Genomic DNA, 18,431 nt, shown 5'->3' on the forward strand with positions numbered 1-18,431 from the left:
ACTCAGACCCCAGAAGGGGCAGAAAAATACAAAAGTGGCTTATCAATGGAGATTTATGTATCATGTTGATTTCATGCATTGAATTAATGGGGGGTTCCGAAGGAGATAGAGTAGACAGAACCAGGCGAGAAATTTGAATCTCATGCCAGGCTCTATGGGGTCCAAGATGTGAAGTACCCTCTAACTTTTATGTTGTGTTAAATGTGGGTTGGGAGCACACACCAACTCTGATCCATCGCCTAGAATTGACATTTCTTCGTCTTTTCTGCTTGCATAACACAATACGCCTTTCTAATATAGGTCCCACTCATGAATCTATAAGGGAGTGATCAGGAGTCATGGCCTTCCATAGCGTGTCATGCTATCAAGGATTTTGACAGCCTACAGAGAGGGTTGTTCTATGGTTGAAAGGATTTATTAGTGGGGGAGGATAATGCCATTGACATGGTGGAGTAGAAGAAAAGCTAGGGCATTGTGAATCTCATGGTTGAATAGAGAGAAAATGTAGATCAAGTATTGACAAGTGAAATTAATAGGAACCAGACAACTTTTCTGTCTGAGGTTTGAAAGATATATTGAACAGGCTCCATATTTTTTCCAAATAACAATAATTCCATGTGCTAAGCGCGCATGACTTTTTTTCATCCCATTAATTGGGTTTTGGAAATTATGGCAATCAAAGCTATGTGCTCGGTGCAGATCCTTCTTCCAAGTCCCGTCTATAATAGAAAGATTGTGTCATGTCTTGCTTTTTGAAGTTTTTAAGCCTTAAAGTCTTGATGCCCCAACATGAATTGTCTTACGGAGCTGTCTGTATTCGAGCCAGTGAGAGAGTGGGCACCCATTTCCCGTGTCCTTGAACCTGGAATTATGACTTTAAGGAGCTATGGGTTCATCTAACTGTTTCCACTGGTGGAAGAATGGTCTCCTTGATTAAGGAAAAAGATACGATATTTGAAGTGGTTTGAAGTTGAAAGTACTGTAAATGGACTCTGATTTTTCAGCATGAAAACAATGTAGCTTAGATCTACGATTTTGAAGACTTCTGGTGGAGCAAAAGAAGACTTCCCTCAGTTCAACACGTCTAAACGAAAGTGAATGAAGCTCACAATTTTTGACCAAAATATGTGAACGAAACACAGCCACTTAGTCCCCACAAAAACTGGAGTTGTGTTCCATATAAAGATAGAAAACAATGTGTCCCATTAAACTTGATGATTGAAAACAATACGTGCTCAGAGCCTTGCGTACAAGTCAAGGTGACCCCTTATCTAAGAGTATTAACTTCTTGCTCTAGTCTGGTCATGTTGGTGAATTTCTAGGACAAATCAGACAGCAGAGTCCCTTTTACTGGACTAATTCATCTCCAATATCATCACCATTAATATTAGTTTTTTTTTTTTAATAATGATGCTGTAATGTATAGAAGTGTTTTTAATTAACCTTGCAAGTTCATTACTACTTTACCATGTTAATCTTGACCTAATATTTCTCTTCAATGAACTACCAATTTACCATAGCCCATTAAAGAAAAGTTGGGAGTGGTCCAAGTTAGCTTCAAGAAGCTGTTGTCTATCGCGTCAACTTATTGTGATGCTTCTTGTAGTAATTGGACTTACCCCAGTTGGTGAGAATTGGGGAGCCTAGAGGAGGCTCGGTTTCGAGTTCAATTCTTCATGTTGGGTAGGTTTTGCACGAGCCCAGTCAGTAATGGATGATTGACATAAATATGTAGGCCAATGCTGCACTAGCTCCCATTCATGATGCTCAGAAACAAAGCATGGTAAGCATGCTCAGAAACACATAAATATTACACTAGAACATTGAGACTGCATATCTTAAATTGATTTCTAGAGTGACTATGATACGGATGCGATCGACAATGGTGCTCTGGCATTTTGAGTAACATAGTCTGTACTGCATCCGATGACTTCTGCTGCAAGTTCTGGTTCAAAACAAGACTATGCATGCAAGGATAAACATGAAGGAACCCATAAATCGACCAAATTAATTCAGAACTAAAGAGAAAAAAAAAATGCTTTCACAACTTGACAGCAAAATTTTAGAAGTACAGTTGCTGAGTTTCATCTCAGGCTATAAGTCCAACAAATCATACCGGCCACAATCCATTCCAGATCACTTTTGAAGATCAGAAGCATAGTTAATCCGAATAATCATGAAGTAGTATAACTCACAAAAAAGGTTAGTTTCTATTAAATTGCAATGAGAACGATCAAAAGGGCATGAATGGAGACGCTTACATGTGTGAGTAAGAGAAGAATTTGGCATTATAAATCGTATTGTGGAAGACATAACTCAATGCAGTACAATCAAAAAGCCTGTCAAAAGACAATCCAGAATGTGTTTGGAAATTGATGGTGCACAACTTTAAGAAAATAACGATAATTTCTTCCTTGTTGCCGGTCGCCTCGTGGCCCAAATGGCAACACGCATGCCATTTGGGCTCTGGCTCAAATGACTACACCCAGCTTGGTTCGGCCAGATTTTTTCTTCCACTTTTTTTGGCACACTATCCAGCACGCACGCACCTAAATATTTTTTAAAATTTTTTTGAGGAATGGGAACGCAGTGTCGTCGTGTTGTGCCCTCTCACATACATAAAAAAAAAATTGTATGCTTTGTAATTATAAATTCTTTATAAGTATACACTTTTATATATTTGACTCTATATTTCTAGTAAATAGTGCAAATACATATTATATTCTATGCAAATTAGATATATTTTTTTTCAATCAATAATTATTTATAACTATTATATCTTTAAAAATCACGAATTTCTCCACCAGTTAAAGAATTTACACTACAATCGATGGTGAATACCAAGTTTTTCACCTATTAATTGTCATTCAAATCAACATGTTTTATGGTAAGTTGATCTGATTAAAATCTATAAATATCTTGGATCACTAGGTAAATAGAGGACTTCAAAAGTTATAGGTCATAATTTTCTCAAACTCAAAAGTTTCACTCTTGAACAATTCATTCTTGTATTTTTTTTTCTCATTTTTCCTCGTACACTCACTAACTTAAACATTAAATAGTTGTTTCATTGAAAGCCCAATTTTTGTATAAAGTTTTTTCATGACTTTATTAATGGTATTGTCTATGAAAAACTCAACAAAAAAACTAGTTCATTTTCATTTCACACCTTTCACCAAAAAATTATTTCTATGACTGACGAAATTCTAGGATAAGAGAGAATAGTTAATCTCCATACACATGGACTCCAGCTTCTTCAGGTCTTAAACAACTCTTCCACCGGGTGCAGATGCTCAATAATATTGTTGTAACTATGCAACTACATCTTCACACTCTTTCTCCTATACAACAACAAGCTTCCATGCATGCACCACTAAGCGTGCAAAGGCAACTCTAGTTCCCTAAAAATATGGGGTAGAATGACATGTAAATGGGTAACATCTGCACTGATATACTAAAAAAGAGCCACACTCATCGTTCTCATATAAGATGTTCCAAACAAGGATCTAGTCACCATCAATCTTCATCTAAGTTTCACTTATGCTTCCCACAAAAAAAAAGGCCTGGGTATGAGACAAAATCCATAACTCTACAAGCTCCTGAACACAACCATCACCAGGTGAGAGAATCTTAACTCTATCAAAGAAAATAACACATTTGACTCCTTAAATATTATGTTTTTTACAAAAACTAACTTATACTCATAAACTCCCGAAAGCACATATAAAATATAAGAAGCATTATAAAGTTTGTCACACAAAACAATGATATAATGTGCAAAGTTCTCCACCAATGTTTTGTGGATTTATTTGTGCATGATACTATAGCTTAAAGTCTAACTTCATCCTTTATTTTTATAATCTTGTAATCTTAGCTATAAACTTATTTATTGCTTCAATGTAAGCATTTTAATTAAAAAAACACAATCAAATTTTTGTTATTATACAAGTAGAATATGAGAGCACTAATAACTATCATCAAAGTTTTAATGAGAAAATAATCAAAATAGAAAGATTTCTTGAACCTTTGCCTTAAAAGTCGTAGTTAATGGAATCAATAACTATTTTTCATAGGAAATGTTATATACTTTCACATTCATAAAGCTTCAATTGTCAATTCCCCGAGATCCTGACTGCCCCATTTATCATCATATATACTGACGTGCTAGCTTTTATTAAGAGGAAAATAATTTGTGCAATATCCTACCCCATAAAAACTGGTACAACACGAGAAACCCTATCAAGGCAAGGGGGTGACGAGAGAGCATCCATCCTTAATGGCTCCTCTTCATTGGCTGCTTTCAGAAACAAGTGGTGAAGTAGTTTCATGTTGTCAATGGCAACGCACAAGTCCTTTTCATCTGCTTGCCGCGCATTTGTCACGATAAGTCGCCCTATTTGGCCCAGGTTCTGGAGCCGTTCAATGAGGTTCCCATGCCCCTCAAGACTTGTAAGTTCTTTAGCTTGCAAATATCTAATGGTGCCTTTGTACCAAATTCATAATTAAAATCAGTTCCATGTCCAGGATTATGATGGCATGCTGCAGCTTTGCAATGCCAGAAGGAAGCTCCTCAAATTTGGTTTCCTTGATATCCAATGGTTCTAACCTGAAGTTTTCCATTTGATTCGTGAAGTTGCTCCATTTGAGTTCCAGTCAAGCTCAAGAACCTTAAATTGACCACCGAGTTTGGTAGTTTATCAATCTGCAGACTCTCTAGATCCAACACCCTTCACTATTTAAATCCACGAAAGGCTTTACGGAAGAGAGGTTTAGATGTCTTGTCTGCGGGAAACACAAAGAAAGAGTGGGTGTGTGAGATGCTCTTGACAGAGTATATTTCACGGTCCTTGACTAGAACTGACAATCGACGAGCTCCACTCTCCTGAATTTCTTCTTCTGCATAGAAAACACTGAATATTTCAAGACATCATCACAGCACAAAGTCAGAAGCAATAATTTAAGCATTTAGCAAAATGTACTGCCTTTTGCCCTTTCTTTTATCGTTTAAATGGATCGGGGATGTCTTAATATAAATGCATCCGTATTTCCAATCCAAGGTCAAATGGTTTGATCAGATTGAAGTGTTGGCATGAAAAGATAAACAATAATGAATTTAGCAAAATCTATTGCATCAGCAAATAGATTGCTAGTGCCTGCATTGCACAAGGACTCTGCTGCATTTTGTCCCTTTCCTGTAACATTTGGTTGAGCTATTTCTTGTGGATGGAAGAGTTATCAACTCTTTTTATCACTCTATTGACACCTCTTTCGAACATAAGACTTTCGATTTAAAAAACACATATCTGAACATTTGATACTCTTTAAGGCATTGCCATTGATAAAAAGAACACTGGATCCTTAATATAGAATTGTGTAGCTTCAGTATGTGGACTGAGTTGTGGCCTTAATTTTCTTAGCAGATCCATATACGCATCTGGATTGTCGCTTATATTCTGTTATTCTTAGCAGTTCAATTCGACAGGCGGAGGCTGTTTACTACCATTTTGAATCCAACACGTCTTGCCAATGGAGAAGGTTCAACAGTGGGAACTCTTATATTCGACAATGAGCTTGTCAGCCTGAGGAATCAGTGAAGCAAATATCTTGAATCGAAAAGACAAGCAATCTATTTACCAATAATCAAGATTTTTCTACGCTTTACATAGGACAACAATTGTGTTTGAGAATTTAGCTCACATAAAGCAGCAGTTTCTGAGTTCCAGAATTCATAATTGGTAACAAGCCTTTGCTTGCTATTTGCCTTTTAAACCAGAGATATTGTGTTCTGATTTGCAATTTATCTACAGTTTCTTAACCTTTTCAATTGGATAAGAATCAAGTTCCTATATGATTCTGTATCTAACGCATGTTTTTCCCAAAATACCTGCAATTTTTTATTTTACCTCCTCCTACTTATCTATGCATGTAAACTTCAGAAGATCCTTGCACTGAATGTATCGATGCAAGTTCATGAAGAAGAAGATGGACAGAAATTAGAGGGGAAAAAAAACCCTTTCCCGTAAACCTTAGTAGTTTGACTGAAATTACTTCACAAATTCTACACCACCTATCTTTGAGATCTGAGGACGCTAAGTGAAATAATATTATAGTTTCCAAATTACAACTGCAGCTGCACTGAAAAGGCTATCGTGAACTTGATAGGCAAGGCACAGTTGGGGAAGCAGAGATGGCAGTTCCCTTGGCATTATTGCAAGAGGCACGTATTTGATTTCGAGGAGACCTCTTCTACTGTTTCATAGGCTCCATCCTTTCCTAGACTTCCAATACTGCACAGAGAGTTAAGAATCAAGAACTTTGGAATGCTTAAAGAAACTAAACACAACCCAATCAAACATTAGTGGCGAAGAGTTCAAGTTAGCTGACAAACCTTGTACCATGACCTGGTCCACATTTGACACCAGTAACATTAATGCAAGCGGAAAAACCATTGATCAGTTCCTACAAAAGAGTCTTGGATATTGACATGGTTTGACTCAGAGATATCAATCCCATCAGTATTTGGGCTCTCATCTGGTGCAAGGATTTGAAGATTGGAGACTTCGACGTCAATCACATGCATTTATGCTTACGTGACCTTTTTGGCTGTTGACATGGTGCAAGTTACTTAGTCGGAGACCATTGCTTTTGTTGAAATGGAGAGGCTACATCCGCAACATTCATCACTCACACAGTCAGAACATTATAAAAGGATTCCTTTTTATGTTTTGAGGATGATGAAGACTCTTCGATCAATCGATCTTACTCGACGACGTTTCGAGCAGACACTATCATTATCCAGGAAGACAAATATTGCTTCTTTTTTTTAACATTCATATTAAAATGAGTAACAGGCTAAGAAAGATAACTTAGAAGGACTTAACTCCATTGATCAATAGGTAGACAAACATTGCGAGCTTTAATTCGACCAAGCTTCTCCTCGTCCATCAATTCTTCCCTATCCATCAACAATGAGACCAACAGAGGCTGCGAATCCAATCCATTTTTCATAATCACCATCCCATCAATCAAAGCTGTTTGGTGCACCAATTGTACCTTCGATCTACAATCAGAAAAACAATGCTAGGTTTTTTCAGTGACCCCCTTTGTAAATGATTGAATACAAGAAACGTTTGATGAAAACGTATTCCCTGCTGGTACTTCAAGGGTCGGCATTTCTTCACTTGCTTGACAGAAATGTCCCCATGCTTTTTGGAAAGCCTTTCAAGTACATTTTCAATTCATAAATATCTAATTTTCTCCACATACAGGTTATAATCAAGCTTAAAGAAAATAACAAAAGTACAAACACATTTACGTAGAACTCTAAAGAGCTAGTAAGTCTAACAATCAGGAAGGTTTGCTCCCACTTTCTATTTTTTAAGTTTCAAATCTTGAAGTTAACATTCAAAAGAAATTATTTACTAAAATACACTGAATCGCATAGATTTACTTAAAAGATGCTTCGTAAGTAAAACAAAATTCCCATATAAAAGAGCACATAAACCTACTGAAACAATAAAGCAGGACATGTCCTGATGTAGCATCAATTTTGCCATTTCCATCAGCACCATAGTAGACCACATTATTTATCAAAAATTTTAATTCAGGAATAAAATTAACAAGGAAATAAAATAAACCAGCTAAATAAACCATTATTTATTTCATCATATAACATCTAAGTTAAAAATTCAACTTAAATTTCATCAATTTACAAATAAATACAATTATATAAATTCTAAAACAAACTATAACATGTACAAATAATAAATTCATACAACAAATTTATATAAAAAAAACTTTAAAAGAAGTAAACACTTACACAAAAAATATATACAAAAAAAATATGCGAAAAAAATTAACATTTTAAAATTATGTTCAAATAAAAAAGGGTAAATTTGCTTACTTAAGATGGAGAATTCTTAATAAAATTTAAATCAAAATATGAATGTTATGGTAGCCGAATTTGTTGTGGGAGTTTGAGTTGTATTGAAATTGAGGGGAGGAGGGGGTGGTTGTTACTATTATTTGTTGCAAAAAAAAATACACAAGGAGCAAGATAGAAAGGGGGGGTCGTCAGATCATAAATTAAATATTATCAATGGATTTATCGATGGAATTATTTTGTCGGTCATTCTATCAGTAAAAAATATCATGTCACCATATAATTTATTTTTTTGAATCCCACTGTAATATCATCCATAATTTTGTCGATACATATCTAGGGATTATATCTGTCATATATCTACAAATGAACTTTACCGCCAGGTTAATTCCATTGGTAAAAGTTACATGTCATTGTACTTTTCTAGTTTTTTTTATTCTTTCTTTTCTCACTACAATTCTCTCGGTATATACCGATGAAATATTTTCTTCGGTGCTTACCAAAAGATATGGTGATGGAGAAGCCCGTTAATAAAATTCATTGCAATCTACCGATGAAAAAATTATACTAGTGTTTTCATTTGTAGTTGTCAAATTTCTAGTAGTGAACTACATGCAAATGCAATAATTAAAGGAAAAGAGGTTGAAAATATAAAGGGAATTAATAAAACTAAACAAATAGTACTCTTCGAAGCTAAGATGCAAATCAATCATCAAGCTTTATCAATCAGAATGGTGAGACACAATTATAAATTACCCTTTAATGAAGTGAGGAAAAAATTTAGAAAAAATTAGGTTTTTCATAGATGTATCCTTGATTGTTTTCTATGGATGTGTCCTAGGCCTGACCGTGAGTTCAAGAACTTTTCCATAAAACAAATTCCTTGTTAAAACACAAAACTATTTAATATTTATGTCAGCAAGTAGAAGACGAGTGTGGTGTGTATGAAAAGAAATGTAAGATAAATATATGTATGAAAAGAAAGAGTTTATAGCCTATGTCATGGTTAGCTTTAGGCTAACTTTTATAAATGGTTTTTTATGATCTAAAATGACATGGTTGGCTTTTATGGCCTTGAATGACATGGTTGGCATTTGTATGACTATAAACACCTTTGCATAGTTGGCTTATGGTCTAATTTCTATGGTTATCTCTTTGATGCTTAAGTGAGCAAGTGTAAAAAGAGTATGGTGTTTGTAAAAAGAAATGCAAGAGAAATATATGTGTGGAGGGAAAGAGTCTATGGACTATATGCTATGGTTGATTGGCTTTTATGGCCTAGAATGGCATGGTTAGCTTTTGTATAGCTAGAAGTACCCTTGTATGGTTGGCTTTTGCCTTGACTTTCTATGGCTATCTCTCTTTATGGGATTTTTCTTTTTGCCTTGTGATTGAATGTATTTATACACTCAAGTTTTGGAATTTCTTCATGAAAAAAAAAAAGATCATATATATCATTAATGGAGAAATTGGTATGTTATCATTAACTAGCCACGGTGGTTGTTACTTATTGTGTCAAGTTATGGTTGTTATGTTATGTGCACTATTGGTATAATTATTGGTGATGCATGAAAAGTTTATGCGCAACATATGAAAACCAAAAAAAAATGCATAAAAGGGTTTGTTAGGTCAGGATTAGATAGGATAGGTTAGTATCAAGTGTAAGGCTAAAAACTCTAGTCTTCTAGACTACTCAAACAGCTAAAAATTTGTTTTTAAAATAATATTGTGGCTTCATCATTTGCTTGCCCAAGTCTTTTAAATAATAAGTTTGAAAAACTTATCTAGCATATCATATGTAATAGGAAAGAAAAACTTGTTTCATATTGGTGATGTTAACTTTGTGAATGCATTTGCATGCATGCATAAGAATTCTTCTCTTAATTTATTGTTAACTACAAGAGAGAGGAGATCTTATCAAGGTATGGTAAAGAACATGTTTATCTATAAAATGGAAAATGCTTGGTGATCATAAAAAAATATTATGTAAGGAGATGTATTAAAAAAAAATTCTAATAAAGATTTTTCATGGAGTAATTCACGTCTTTATAGAGACATGACGATTTTATTGTAGATATTTTTCATTAAAATGTGGAGAATCCAATGTAGATGTTGAGATTTCTTTATGAAGAATTTAATATAGATATGGAAATTTCATCATGAAGATCTTCGTGAAGAAAAACTACTACTTTATTGAAAAATTCAAAAAAAATAAAAATAATCCAAAAATTATCTAATCTCAAATAGCTTATCATGGAATGTGCAAGCATGTTTTTCCTTTTTTTTCTAGTTATTTTTCTTTCTTAACAAATTGTTATTCAAGATATCATGTGGTAATTATTTTATCTATCACTTTTTTTCGGACATGATATTTCTTGTGCCTATGATCATGGTGAAAAAAACCACAATTGTTATAATTCATTGTATATGAACCATTTTTCATGGAACGTAAGTATTGCATGAAGGTTTTTTTTTTAATGACGATCAATATCTCATAATGTACGAGATTGAGAGATGTAGTTAAGAGCTCGAAGAATATCAGATAATTGAAAATTATTATTATTATTATTTAAAAAAAGGTTTTTACCGCCGCCACCACATTCTTGATCCCCCTCCCCGTGGTTATTGCATGAAGTTTTTTCTCTCCATGACGGTTAATATCTCATTATGTATGAGAATGAGAGGTGAGGTCAGAGCCGGGAGAATATCAGATGGTTAAAAAATTATTATTATTATTATTTAAAAAAACTTCTGCACCGTCACCATTCTTGATTCCCGGGGGAATTGATTAAAACGGTTAAAAGGGAGATAGAGCCGTCGGACTGGAGGAGCCATGGCCACTCATGGGCCAAAAACATTTAGATGAAGCTAATATATACACACCAATTGGAAAGGGCCATTTTCATGATAAATTGGCCCACCAAAACAGATGGATGAATCCAAAAGAAAAAAAAAATGATGATTGTGGTGAAAATGGTGCCTTGATGGGTTGCAGATCATTGAGTCACCTTGGCAGAGACTCTACTCCTCCTCGTCCTCCATGACACCATCCATCCAATCACCATGAAACCAAAACCCCACAAAAAAACCATCAAAACCCACTTCCAAAAACCAGCAGCAGCAGCAGAAAACCCATCAGATTATGCCTTCAAAATAACAAAAACAGCAGTCTCACAAATCTGCCAGTCGGTAGGGTTTAAGACCACACAACTCTCAGCTCTTGAAACCCTAACCCACGTAGCCACCCTTTGCCTCCAAACACTAGCCAAAACAGCTGTATTATATTCCAATGCGTCTAACCGTACTCAATCAAACATCTTTGACATCATCAACTCATTACATGACATGTCTTCTGTACAAGGTTTCACAGGAGGGTCCACACTGCATTGTAATGGTAGTGGCATGAGTCTTTTGAGGTCGAGTGTGTTAAAGAATATTAATTCTTTTGTTGAGTTCAGTGATGAAATCCCTTTCGCCAAGCCTATTCCAAGAGGGAAATCGATTTCTTTGAGGAGGAATTCGATTCCTTTGGAATTGAATGAATTGGGTTTCAGGGGTTTGCATATTCCTAGGTGGTTGCCAAGGTGTCCTGATGAGAGTAGTTATAACAAATGTGGGGACAGGTGTGAAAAGAAGAGAAAAGGGGAGCTGGTCTTGTGGGAGAAGTCTGATTTGGTGGGTGGTGGAATTGGGAGTGGAGATGAATTCCAGGGGATTTCTTGGGAGAACGAGAGGAGAAGCGGCGGCGGCGATTTGGCAGTGGAGAGAGGGAGGGTGAGGTTTAGGATTGGGGAAGGGGGAGGGGAACAAAAAGGAGGGGTTTTGATTTCTCTTTTGCCATCTGTGGATGGCAGAATTTGAACCCTGTTCCCTCTTGCAAAAGTGATGGAAAAAAAAATGATGAACAGTTACTGCAACCATCAAACCTACCAGGCATGTTGAGATAAAGCCATGTATTCTTCTTGATATATAACAGAGTTGCTGCCACTATACTTAATTTCTAGACTCTCTGCTTGTGCTTGAATTTTGTTGTTTATGATTTTATAGTGGAAAACAATCTGTTTTACAAGGTTCTGATTGAATTCATTCCTCATCTCGCAGACAAAGAGGGGTGTTGTTGAGGTTTCAAGATTTCAAGCCACACCCGTAATTACGAAGCAAACATCTTCTATCAAAATCTGGAAACATCCTAGATTAAGATTAAGATATTGAGGAATAAAATAAAATAAAACTTAAAAAAAAAGACAAAATAAATAGTAATTAAAAAAAATAAAGATTAAATATAATATAAAATAAAGTTTTGAAAGATATAATTGAAAAATAATTCAATTATAAACATAATCAAATTAAAAGACTAATTAAAAATAAAAATAAAATTAATTAAAAGAATGAGTACTAAATCTTAAAGGTGAGAAAAATTAAAAGGAATAAAATTGAAAAAAAATTTAATTTTATGAATTATTTAAAATAAAATCAATAATAATAAAAAAAACACGTACAAATCTGAAAAAAAAAATTAAGAGTAAAGCATACAAGAAAAACTCAAAAACTAAGAAGAAAAAAAAAAAATCATCAACGTAAAACTTGATATATTTTTGCCATATATGCCACTTAGAAATGGAGGCAACATCTAAAGGATAAAAATATCGTTTGGAAATGGAGTTTGGTTGTCGATCAACATTGTACGCACCCCTTAATAGTACGAGAGCATCCACGTGTGCCCATATGATTTTTACATGCAACCCACTTTTTATAATTAAATAATATTTTACATATACTAAATTATTAAATTACCCCTAATAGAAAAATAAAATAGTGAAAAGATTAAAAAAAAAACCTTGACCCAAGATGATAATAATCTAAATTTATGATCATTGTAGTTATTTCATTGTTCCATCTATAATGGAAAAGTAAGAAAACCACTGCCCCCATATGCATTATTTTCCGCCAAAAAAATTACATCAGTTATTTTACTGTGCAAGCAAATCTATTACATCCACGCTGCCAGGACCAATTGTGTTTTATTGATAAGCAGAATAGTATTTAACTGTTTTTTATTTTTTATTTTTTTTTATTATTATCATGAGGTGTCCGAGCCAACTTGCACGCACAACGACTATTCCCCACGACCCACTGAGCATCCTGCAAGTCCAGTGAGCAGGTAAGGCACCGCGGGGGTAACAGGCGTGCACATAGAGGATCGAACTTGGAACGGGGACAGAACAAGTCACACGGTTAACCACTAAGCCAGACCCTCAAGCGCATAGGACAATGGTCTAGCAACAATCAATTTGATACAGTAAAAATTCTACCCCTTTTAGTTTCTTTTAATTAATTTAATTCTGTAAATGAAAGAATTGGAACAAATGTAAAGGAAATTCTAATATGAGCATAGATTTTGCTCAGCTAACAAGTTTGTATGCAAGCAAATGAATATATTAGCCAGAAAGGGTGGCAACAAGAAAACCCATCATTTGGGACCCCACTTGGAGGTAATCCAACTTTTTATCTATCACGAAAGGTTGAAATGATATGACAATAACATATAGGGTTTCATTCACATTCAAAAATAAGTTCTTGGACGATATATCAAAGAAATCTCTAGTTGCTGCTACACACATGGTCATAACAATATATTCAGTATCTGCTTTTGCAACTCGCAAAAGCTCTAGAAACAGTATTATCAAGCCTTCAAAGAATAGCCAGCTCTCATTTTCCACAATTAAAGCCTTTGCAAACAGAGAGGACTATGATGAGGATCAAGGCAATCAGTATTCCCAATACAATCAGCTTAACCTTCATGTTCTGCAGCCACATTTTTCTTCGGATTTGTGTCCCTTGACTGCGAAAGTCTTGTGCCTATAATTACCAATTCCCACACGCAATAAAAGGGAAATTAGTATCATTATGACAATGAAGATTAGGAAAGCATCTAAATCATTTGTCAAAAAGCATGTTAAGACGATGTTGCTATAATATCATGTGATTGTCATGAAACAGGTAGAACAATCAATGACGCAAAATTTTCATTTAAATGATTATAGAATCTCCTTCAAGCAAACCCTACATCCTTCCAAAACATTAAGCATAGGAGTATCGAAACTTTCTTAAATAGCCTACTGTTCCTTAAAAATGCCAGAAATGAGAGAGAAAATCACTTACCTGTGAATGAAGGTTCTCGGTCTTGTCCACAAGAAGTTCTATTTTCTCTCCCCTATCCAGAACCTACATCAATAAAGAAAACGGATCTCTTTTGTTCAAACCTTGAAAACATGTCTTACAGGAACCAAGTTCACCTCAATCAGTCAATGAAGAGAACACATTAATTCGAAATAGGGATGCCCAAATTTCATAACCTCCGAACATAGTTAACATATAGAAATAAAGAGACAATGGTATCCCCTACAGTCCCACCAATGAGCATAATGACCTTACAGGTCCAGCAATTGGGAGGGGGGGAGCATACTAATAAACTGGTGCTGAAAACTCAATCCAGTGATAAAAGCTACTTGTGAACCAAAGAACAGGAATGCCATCCTGCTTAAACATAACCTCTATGCACTAATGCTCCTTAACACACGTCCACATGTTCAAAAGGCACATGGCAAGTACACATGAACAATCTACACATGTGACATATATGGTATCTTATGAACATTTTGGTAAAACCAAATGATTCAACGGTATTATTCATTCCTGCTACAGACCAAAGTATTACAAGAAAAATAATTTGAAAATAATAAACTTGTCATAAACATGAACTACACTTACATTCAGTGATGGAACACACACCTACGGGTGCACCCATAAACAAGTAAACTTGCACAGATGCACACATGAACTTTTAAACATTTTAACATTCTAGCCTTCTGATTCAACAGGAAAACTTATGTCTGCTTTTCAGTCAAGTATTACAAGAAAAAATAACTTGAAAAATGTAAATTAGGATTCAGGCAAGCATAAGGCCACTTACCTTCTCAATGTTCTCCATCATGACACCTTTAACTTCTGAAACCTGAGCTTTCACTTTCGCAAGCTTGCTTATCTCTTCAGGATGATCAGCACAATACTTCATATGTTCCTTCAATTTTGGCCTGCAACAAGTTAACAGTTCACATCAATTATCAACTACATTAACAAAACAAATTTCCATGCTCGTCTCTCAACGGTCTTAACACATCCATAATACCCACCCAAATTCCTTGTTAAGACCACTGGCCTGGGCTGTGGCAGCCTTCCCACCGCCATACTTTGACACGAAATCATCCTTGACACGCTCCAGAAAAGCCATAGGCACTTGTCTTCCAGCCGATTCATCCGCAACAACACAATATGCTGCAACATCAAAAACACTCAAGTCAATATTCAACATCAAAGCATCCAGCACTAAACCACAAACACAAAAACATCAATATAACAGAAACCCAGTTAGGCAATGCACCTCACTTAAAACTCAAAGTCACTCAGAATCCTTAAACTACTTTCATAGGTTATTTAAGAGCACTACAATTCTTAGGTTTTCCATTAACGTAACAGTTTTTGAAACCCGAACAAACAAACTCTCTCAGGCAATCCAAAAACAATTTCAACAGAATTAAACAGATCCAATTCATGTCTCATCGACAACACCTCCCTTACCAAAATCTACAGAAAACTAAACAAATCCATTTGCTAACTCTTTCTTAGCAAAAAACAACGATAGCCCAGTTAACAAAACAGAAAACCCACAGCACAAAATTCATTAAAAACCTAAAAAACTAAGCAAAAACAAGAAGCCAAAAACACTTACTAAACCCATTGTCGGCGAGGTAATTGAAAGTATGACCATCGCAGTTGTAAGTAAACTTGTTGTTAGTAGCAGGAAGTTTCTGGAGACATTGAAACGCTATGGAATTGAAATTCCCGCTGAATTCAGTGTACTCAGCAAGAATCACAGTTCCTCGTGAAACAAACGCGTAAATCAGTGATTTCTGGTTCATTTTTAAAAATTCAAAATTGGGGGTTTTCCAAAAAAAAGAGATCTGAGAGAGATTGTTGGTATCTCTCTCCTTGTTCTAGTCTGTTTCTTTGTTGGTTCGAGGGGGGGAGAAAGAGAAGAGGGTTTAATGAGATGTGTTTTGGGAAGGGGAAAGGGTGAGGAGAGAGAGGAAAGAGTAAAGAAAAGGAAAAGTATGGTTTAATTTAATGATGGGTTTTTGTGTGATAAAATTAAGTAATTGATTATTCAAAGGTTTGAATTTGAAGGAAAAGTAAGAGAAACTATTGTAAGAGATTGTTCTCATTTTTTACTTACATGAGACCACAAAAAAACCATGTATTTTAATCTCATGGATTGTTCTAATTAGGGATGATAATTATACTTAAAATTTGATGGGTATTTTTCAAATTTAATTTGAATAGATAAATGTTATTAAATAAAAATATTTTCATTTACAGATTTGAATAAAATTATAGAAAAAATAAAATATAATTAAGATATGTTTTTATTGAGATGCGGTCCAAAAATACATATAAATTAAATATAATTATGTGTGGGTTTGTAATTGTAATCTATAGTTTACTTAGTGTTAGATATTATGATACTAATTATTTTTTAAAATATTTTTTATTTAAAAATACATCAAATATTATTTTTTTAACTCATTTTTTATATTAGGGTATTTAAATGATATAAAAACATTAAACAATAATATTTTTAAACAAAATAAATCATAATTTTAGCAAATATATGGCCAGTCACATTCCAAACACTACCTAATCAAATGATAAAAATATACTTAATTTTGGCCTAAGAAAATCCAAGAAAAATATACACTACTTCACCATAAAACAAAATGCATTTTAATATGTTCTTTGAAGATTAAATACAGACGATCCCTTTGTTTGAGGGTTATTAACTTCAATGCAACTATAAACACCAAATAATTACGCAAACATTTCTACAAACCTCGTGCAATCAAGAATTGAAAATGTTTAACTATCTAGGTGGTGGTCCAGTGGTAAAAGCTTGGAATCAAGAGGTTTGCTCTCTCTATGGTCTCATGTTCGAGCCATGTGGTTGTGGTTGCTCAGATGATAGCCACTGGAGGCTTACATGGTTGTTAACTTCAGGGCCCGTGGGATTAGTCGAGGTGCGCGCAAGCTGGCCCGAACACCCACGTTAAACTTAAAAAAAAAAGAATTGAAAATGTCTCACCTTATACAGTTTTTTTCCCCTATTAATTAAAGATAATCTTGAACTAATTTATAAACATGTTGGAGAGGAAAGTATTTTTTTAAAAAAAAATTCATCGAAATAATATTATTTTAAAAAAATTATTTTTAACTTTAACGTATTAAAACAATATAAAAATATTAAAACAACTAATTTGAAATAAAAAATATAAAAAATCAATATTTTTAAAATATAAAAACAAACGGTGTATTTAATCTCAGCGATGCAAGTGTGGATCCAGTGATAAGAAGAAGGCTCATGGGATTAGGTTGTGTTATGGATACAGACAATCTCTATCGTTTTTTAGCATAAAAAAATTGTAGTTAACTCCAAAATCTCGTACAAGAAATGTGCTCCCTCGAGATTATAAACTATAGAAAATTCACTTTAATTTATTATTATTGGTCTGCCTTCATTTTGCCCCAACAGCCACGTCGAAATGACGATGAATTAACAGACGATCAGAACAGAAAGGGTGTCATTAGCTGTTGCCTGCTGCGATAAGATTGCAGTTTGGAACTTGAAATTGTGTTTTTAAACTTTTAATTTTTTATATAAAATTAATATTTCTTATTTTTTTATTTATTTTCTCATTTACAAGTAATTATAAGCTCTTGGTAATTTTTGTTTATATTAGGGTCAGTTTGTAAGAAAGTTTTTTAATTTTAAATCACTAGTACTTTAAGGAATTTTTGTAAATGTTTTTTTGTTAATTTTAGAATTTTGATATAAAAAAAATTGTGTTTGATATGAATAGAAAAGGCAAATTACCCTTGAGAGGTCCAAATTAGCTTGTCCTAAAATACAATTTAATTGAAATAATAATAATAATAATAATCCAAGAGCTAGTTTTCATTTATTTCATATATATTGTGTGAAAATAATTATCTATAAAAAATGATATTAATTAGTGATTGAAAAATAAGAAGAAAAAAGAATCGAGAACCGACCATCTTCCTTTTCTCTGTTTTGGTTTGCACCTCGCTCTCATGCACGATCATATCACCTTCCTTATTTTAGGTCACACATCACAAGCTTAAATGGTTTTATCTACCCCACTTTTATTTTATTTTATTTGATAGATTATATAATTGTACACCTTTTAGAATTGTGTGGTTAAAGTAAATTAAATCCTATCAATGCTAATTTTACATAATATTTATTTTTTAAATTCACTTATTTAATACATCGAATATATATTCATTCAATGGTTGATATTTTTTTTATAAATTAATTCTATAAAAAAATTACATAGGATTTACATAGCTCAATAATTTAACAGTAAAGTGCATACTATAGCATCACAAGTGTGTAGATTAAGCTATATCATTGCAT

General features: G+C 34.0%; 2 protein-coding genes, 2 long non-coding RNA genes and 1 pseudogene across 4 annotated transcripts; 2 read left to right on the top strand and 3 right to left on the bottom strand.

Annotated features, from left to right (window-relative positions):
- Positions 1 to 1,732: 1,732 nt before the first annotated feature.
- On the bottom strand, positions 1,733 to 2,504 carry LOC133678099 (uncharacterized). The gene is made up of 2 exons (XR_009835899.1): positions 2,262 to 2,504; positions 1,733 to 1,945 (listed from the first exon to the last, which is right to left on the bottom strand). It is a non-coding gene; the product is annotated as an uncharacterized LOC133678099 (long non-coding RNA).
- A 1,703-nt stretch (positions 2,505 to 4,207) lies between these two features.
- LOC133677967 (uncharacterized) lies at positions 4,208 to 5,774 on the top strand. Its single transcript, XR_009835871.1, has 3 exons — positions 4,208 to 4,449; positions 4,525 to 4,975; positions 5,470 to 5,774. It is a non-coding gene; the product is annotated as an uncharacterized LOC133677967 (long non-coding RNA).
- Positions 5,775 to 6,205: 431 nt separating this feature from the next.
- Positions 6,206 to 7,584, bottom strand: LOC133678338 (probable polygalacturonase At3g15720; annotated as a pseudogene).
- A 3,134-nt stretch (positions 7,585 to 10,718) lies between these two features.
- Positions 10,719 to 11,951, top strand: LOC133678371 (transcription initiation factor TFIID subunit 8-like). The gene has a single exon (XM_062100657.1). It carries the CDS (start codon positions 10,946 to 10,948, stop codon positions 11,741 to 11,743), a length of 798 nt encoding a protein of 265 aa, XP_061956641.1. The 5' UTR covers positions 10,719 to 10,945; the 3' UTR covers positions 11,744 to 11,951.
- Positions 11,952 to 13,415: 1,464 nt separating this feature from the next.
- On the bottom strand, positions 13,416 to 16,076 carry LOC133678772 (vesicle-associated membrane protein 722-like). Its single transcript, XM_062101260.1, has 5 exons — positions 15,672 to 16,076; positions 15,076 to 15,217; positions 14,856 to 14,976; positions 14,045 to 14,107; positions 13,416 to 13,741 (listed from the first exon to the last, which is right to left on the bottom strand). The coding sequence occupies exons 1-5, from the start codon at positions 15,859 to 15,861 to the stop codon at positions 13,592 to 13,594; spliced, it is 666 nt and encodes a 221-aa protein (XP_061957244.1). The 5' UTR covers positions 15,862 to 16,076; the 3' UTR covers positions 13,416 to 13,591.
- Between the last annotated feature and the right edge of the window lie 2,355 nt (positions 16,077 to 18,431).

This window comes from Populus nigra, chromosome 18 (assembly GCF_951802175.1).
Source record: "Populus nigra chromosome 18, ddPopNigr1.1, whole genome shotgun sequence".
NCBI lineage: Eukaryota > Viridiplantae > Streptophyta > Magnoliopsida > Malpighiales > Salicaceae > Populus > Populus nigra.

Bases quoted from the DNA above. Each gene is read 5' to 3' on its own strand.
- LOC133678371 (XM_062100657.1), top strand. From the start codon at position 10,946: ATGAAACCAAAACCCCACAAAAAAACCATCAAAACCCACTTCCAAAAA.
- LOC133678772 (XM_062101260.1), bottom strand. From the start codon at position 15,861: ATGAACCAGAAATCACTGATTTACGCGTTTGTTTCACGAGGAACTGTG. The intron at 15,218-15,671 runs GTAAGTGTTTTT...TTGATGTTGCAG, and splicing joins CCTCGCCGACAATGGGTTTA to CATATTGTGTTGTTGCGGAT. The intron at 14,108-14,855 runs GTAAGTGGCCTT...TTATTGATGTAG, and splicing joins TGATGGAGAACATTGAGAAG to GTTCTGGATAGGGGAGAGAA.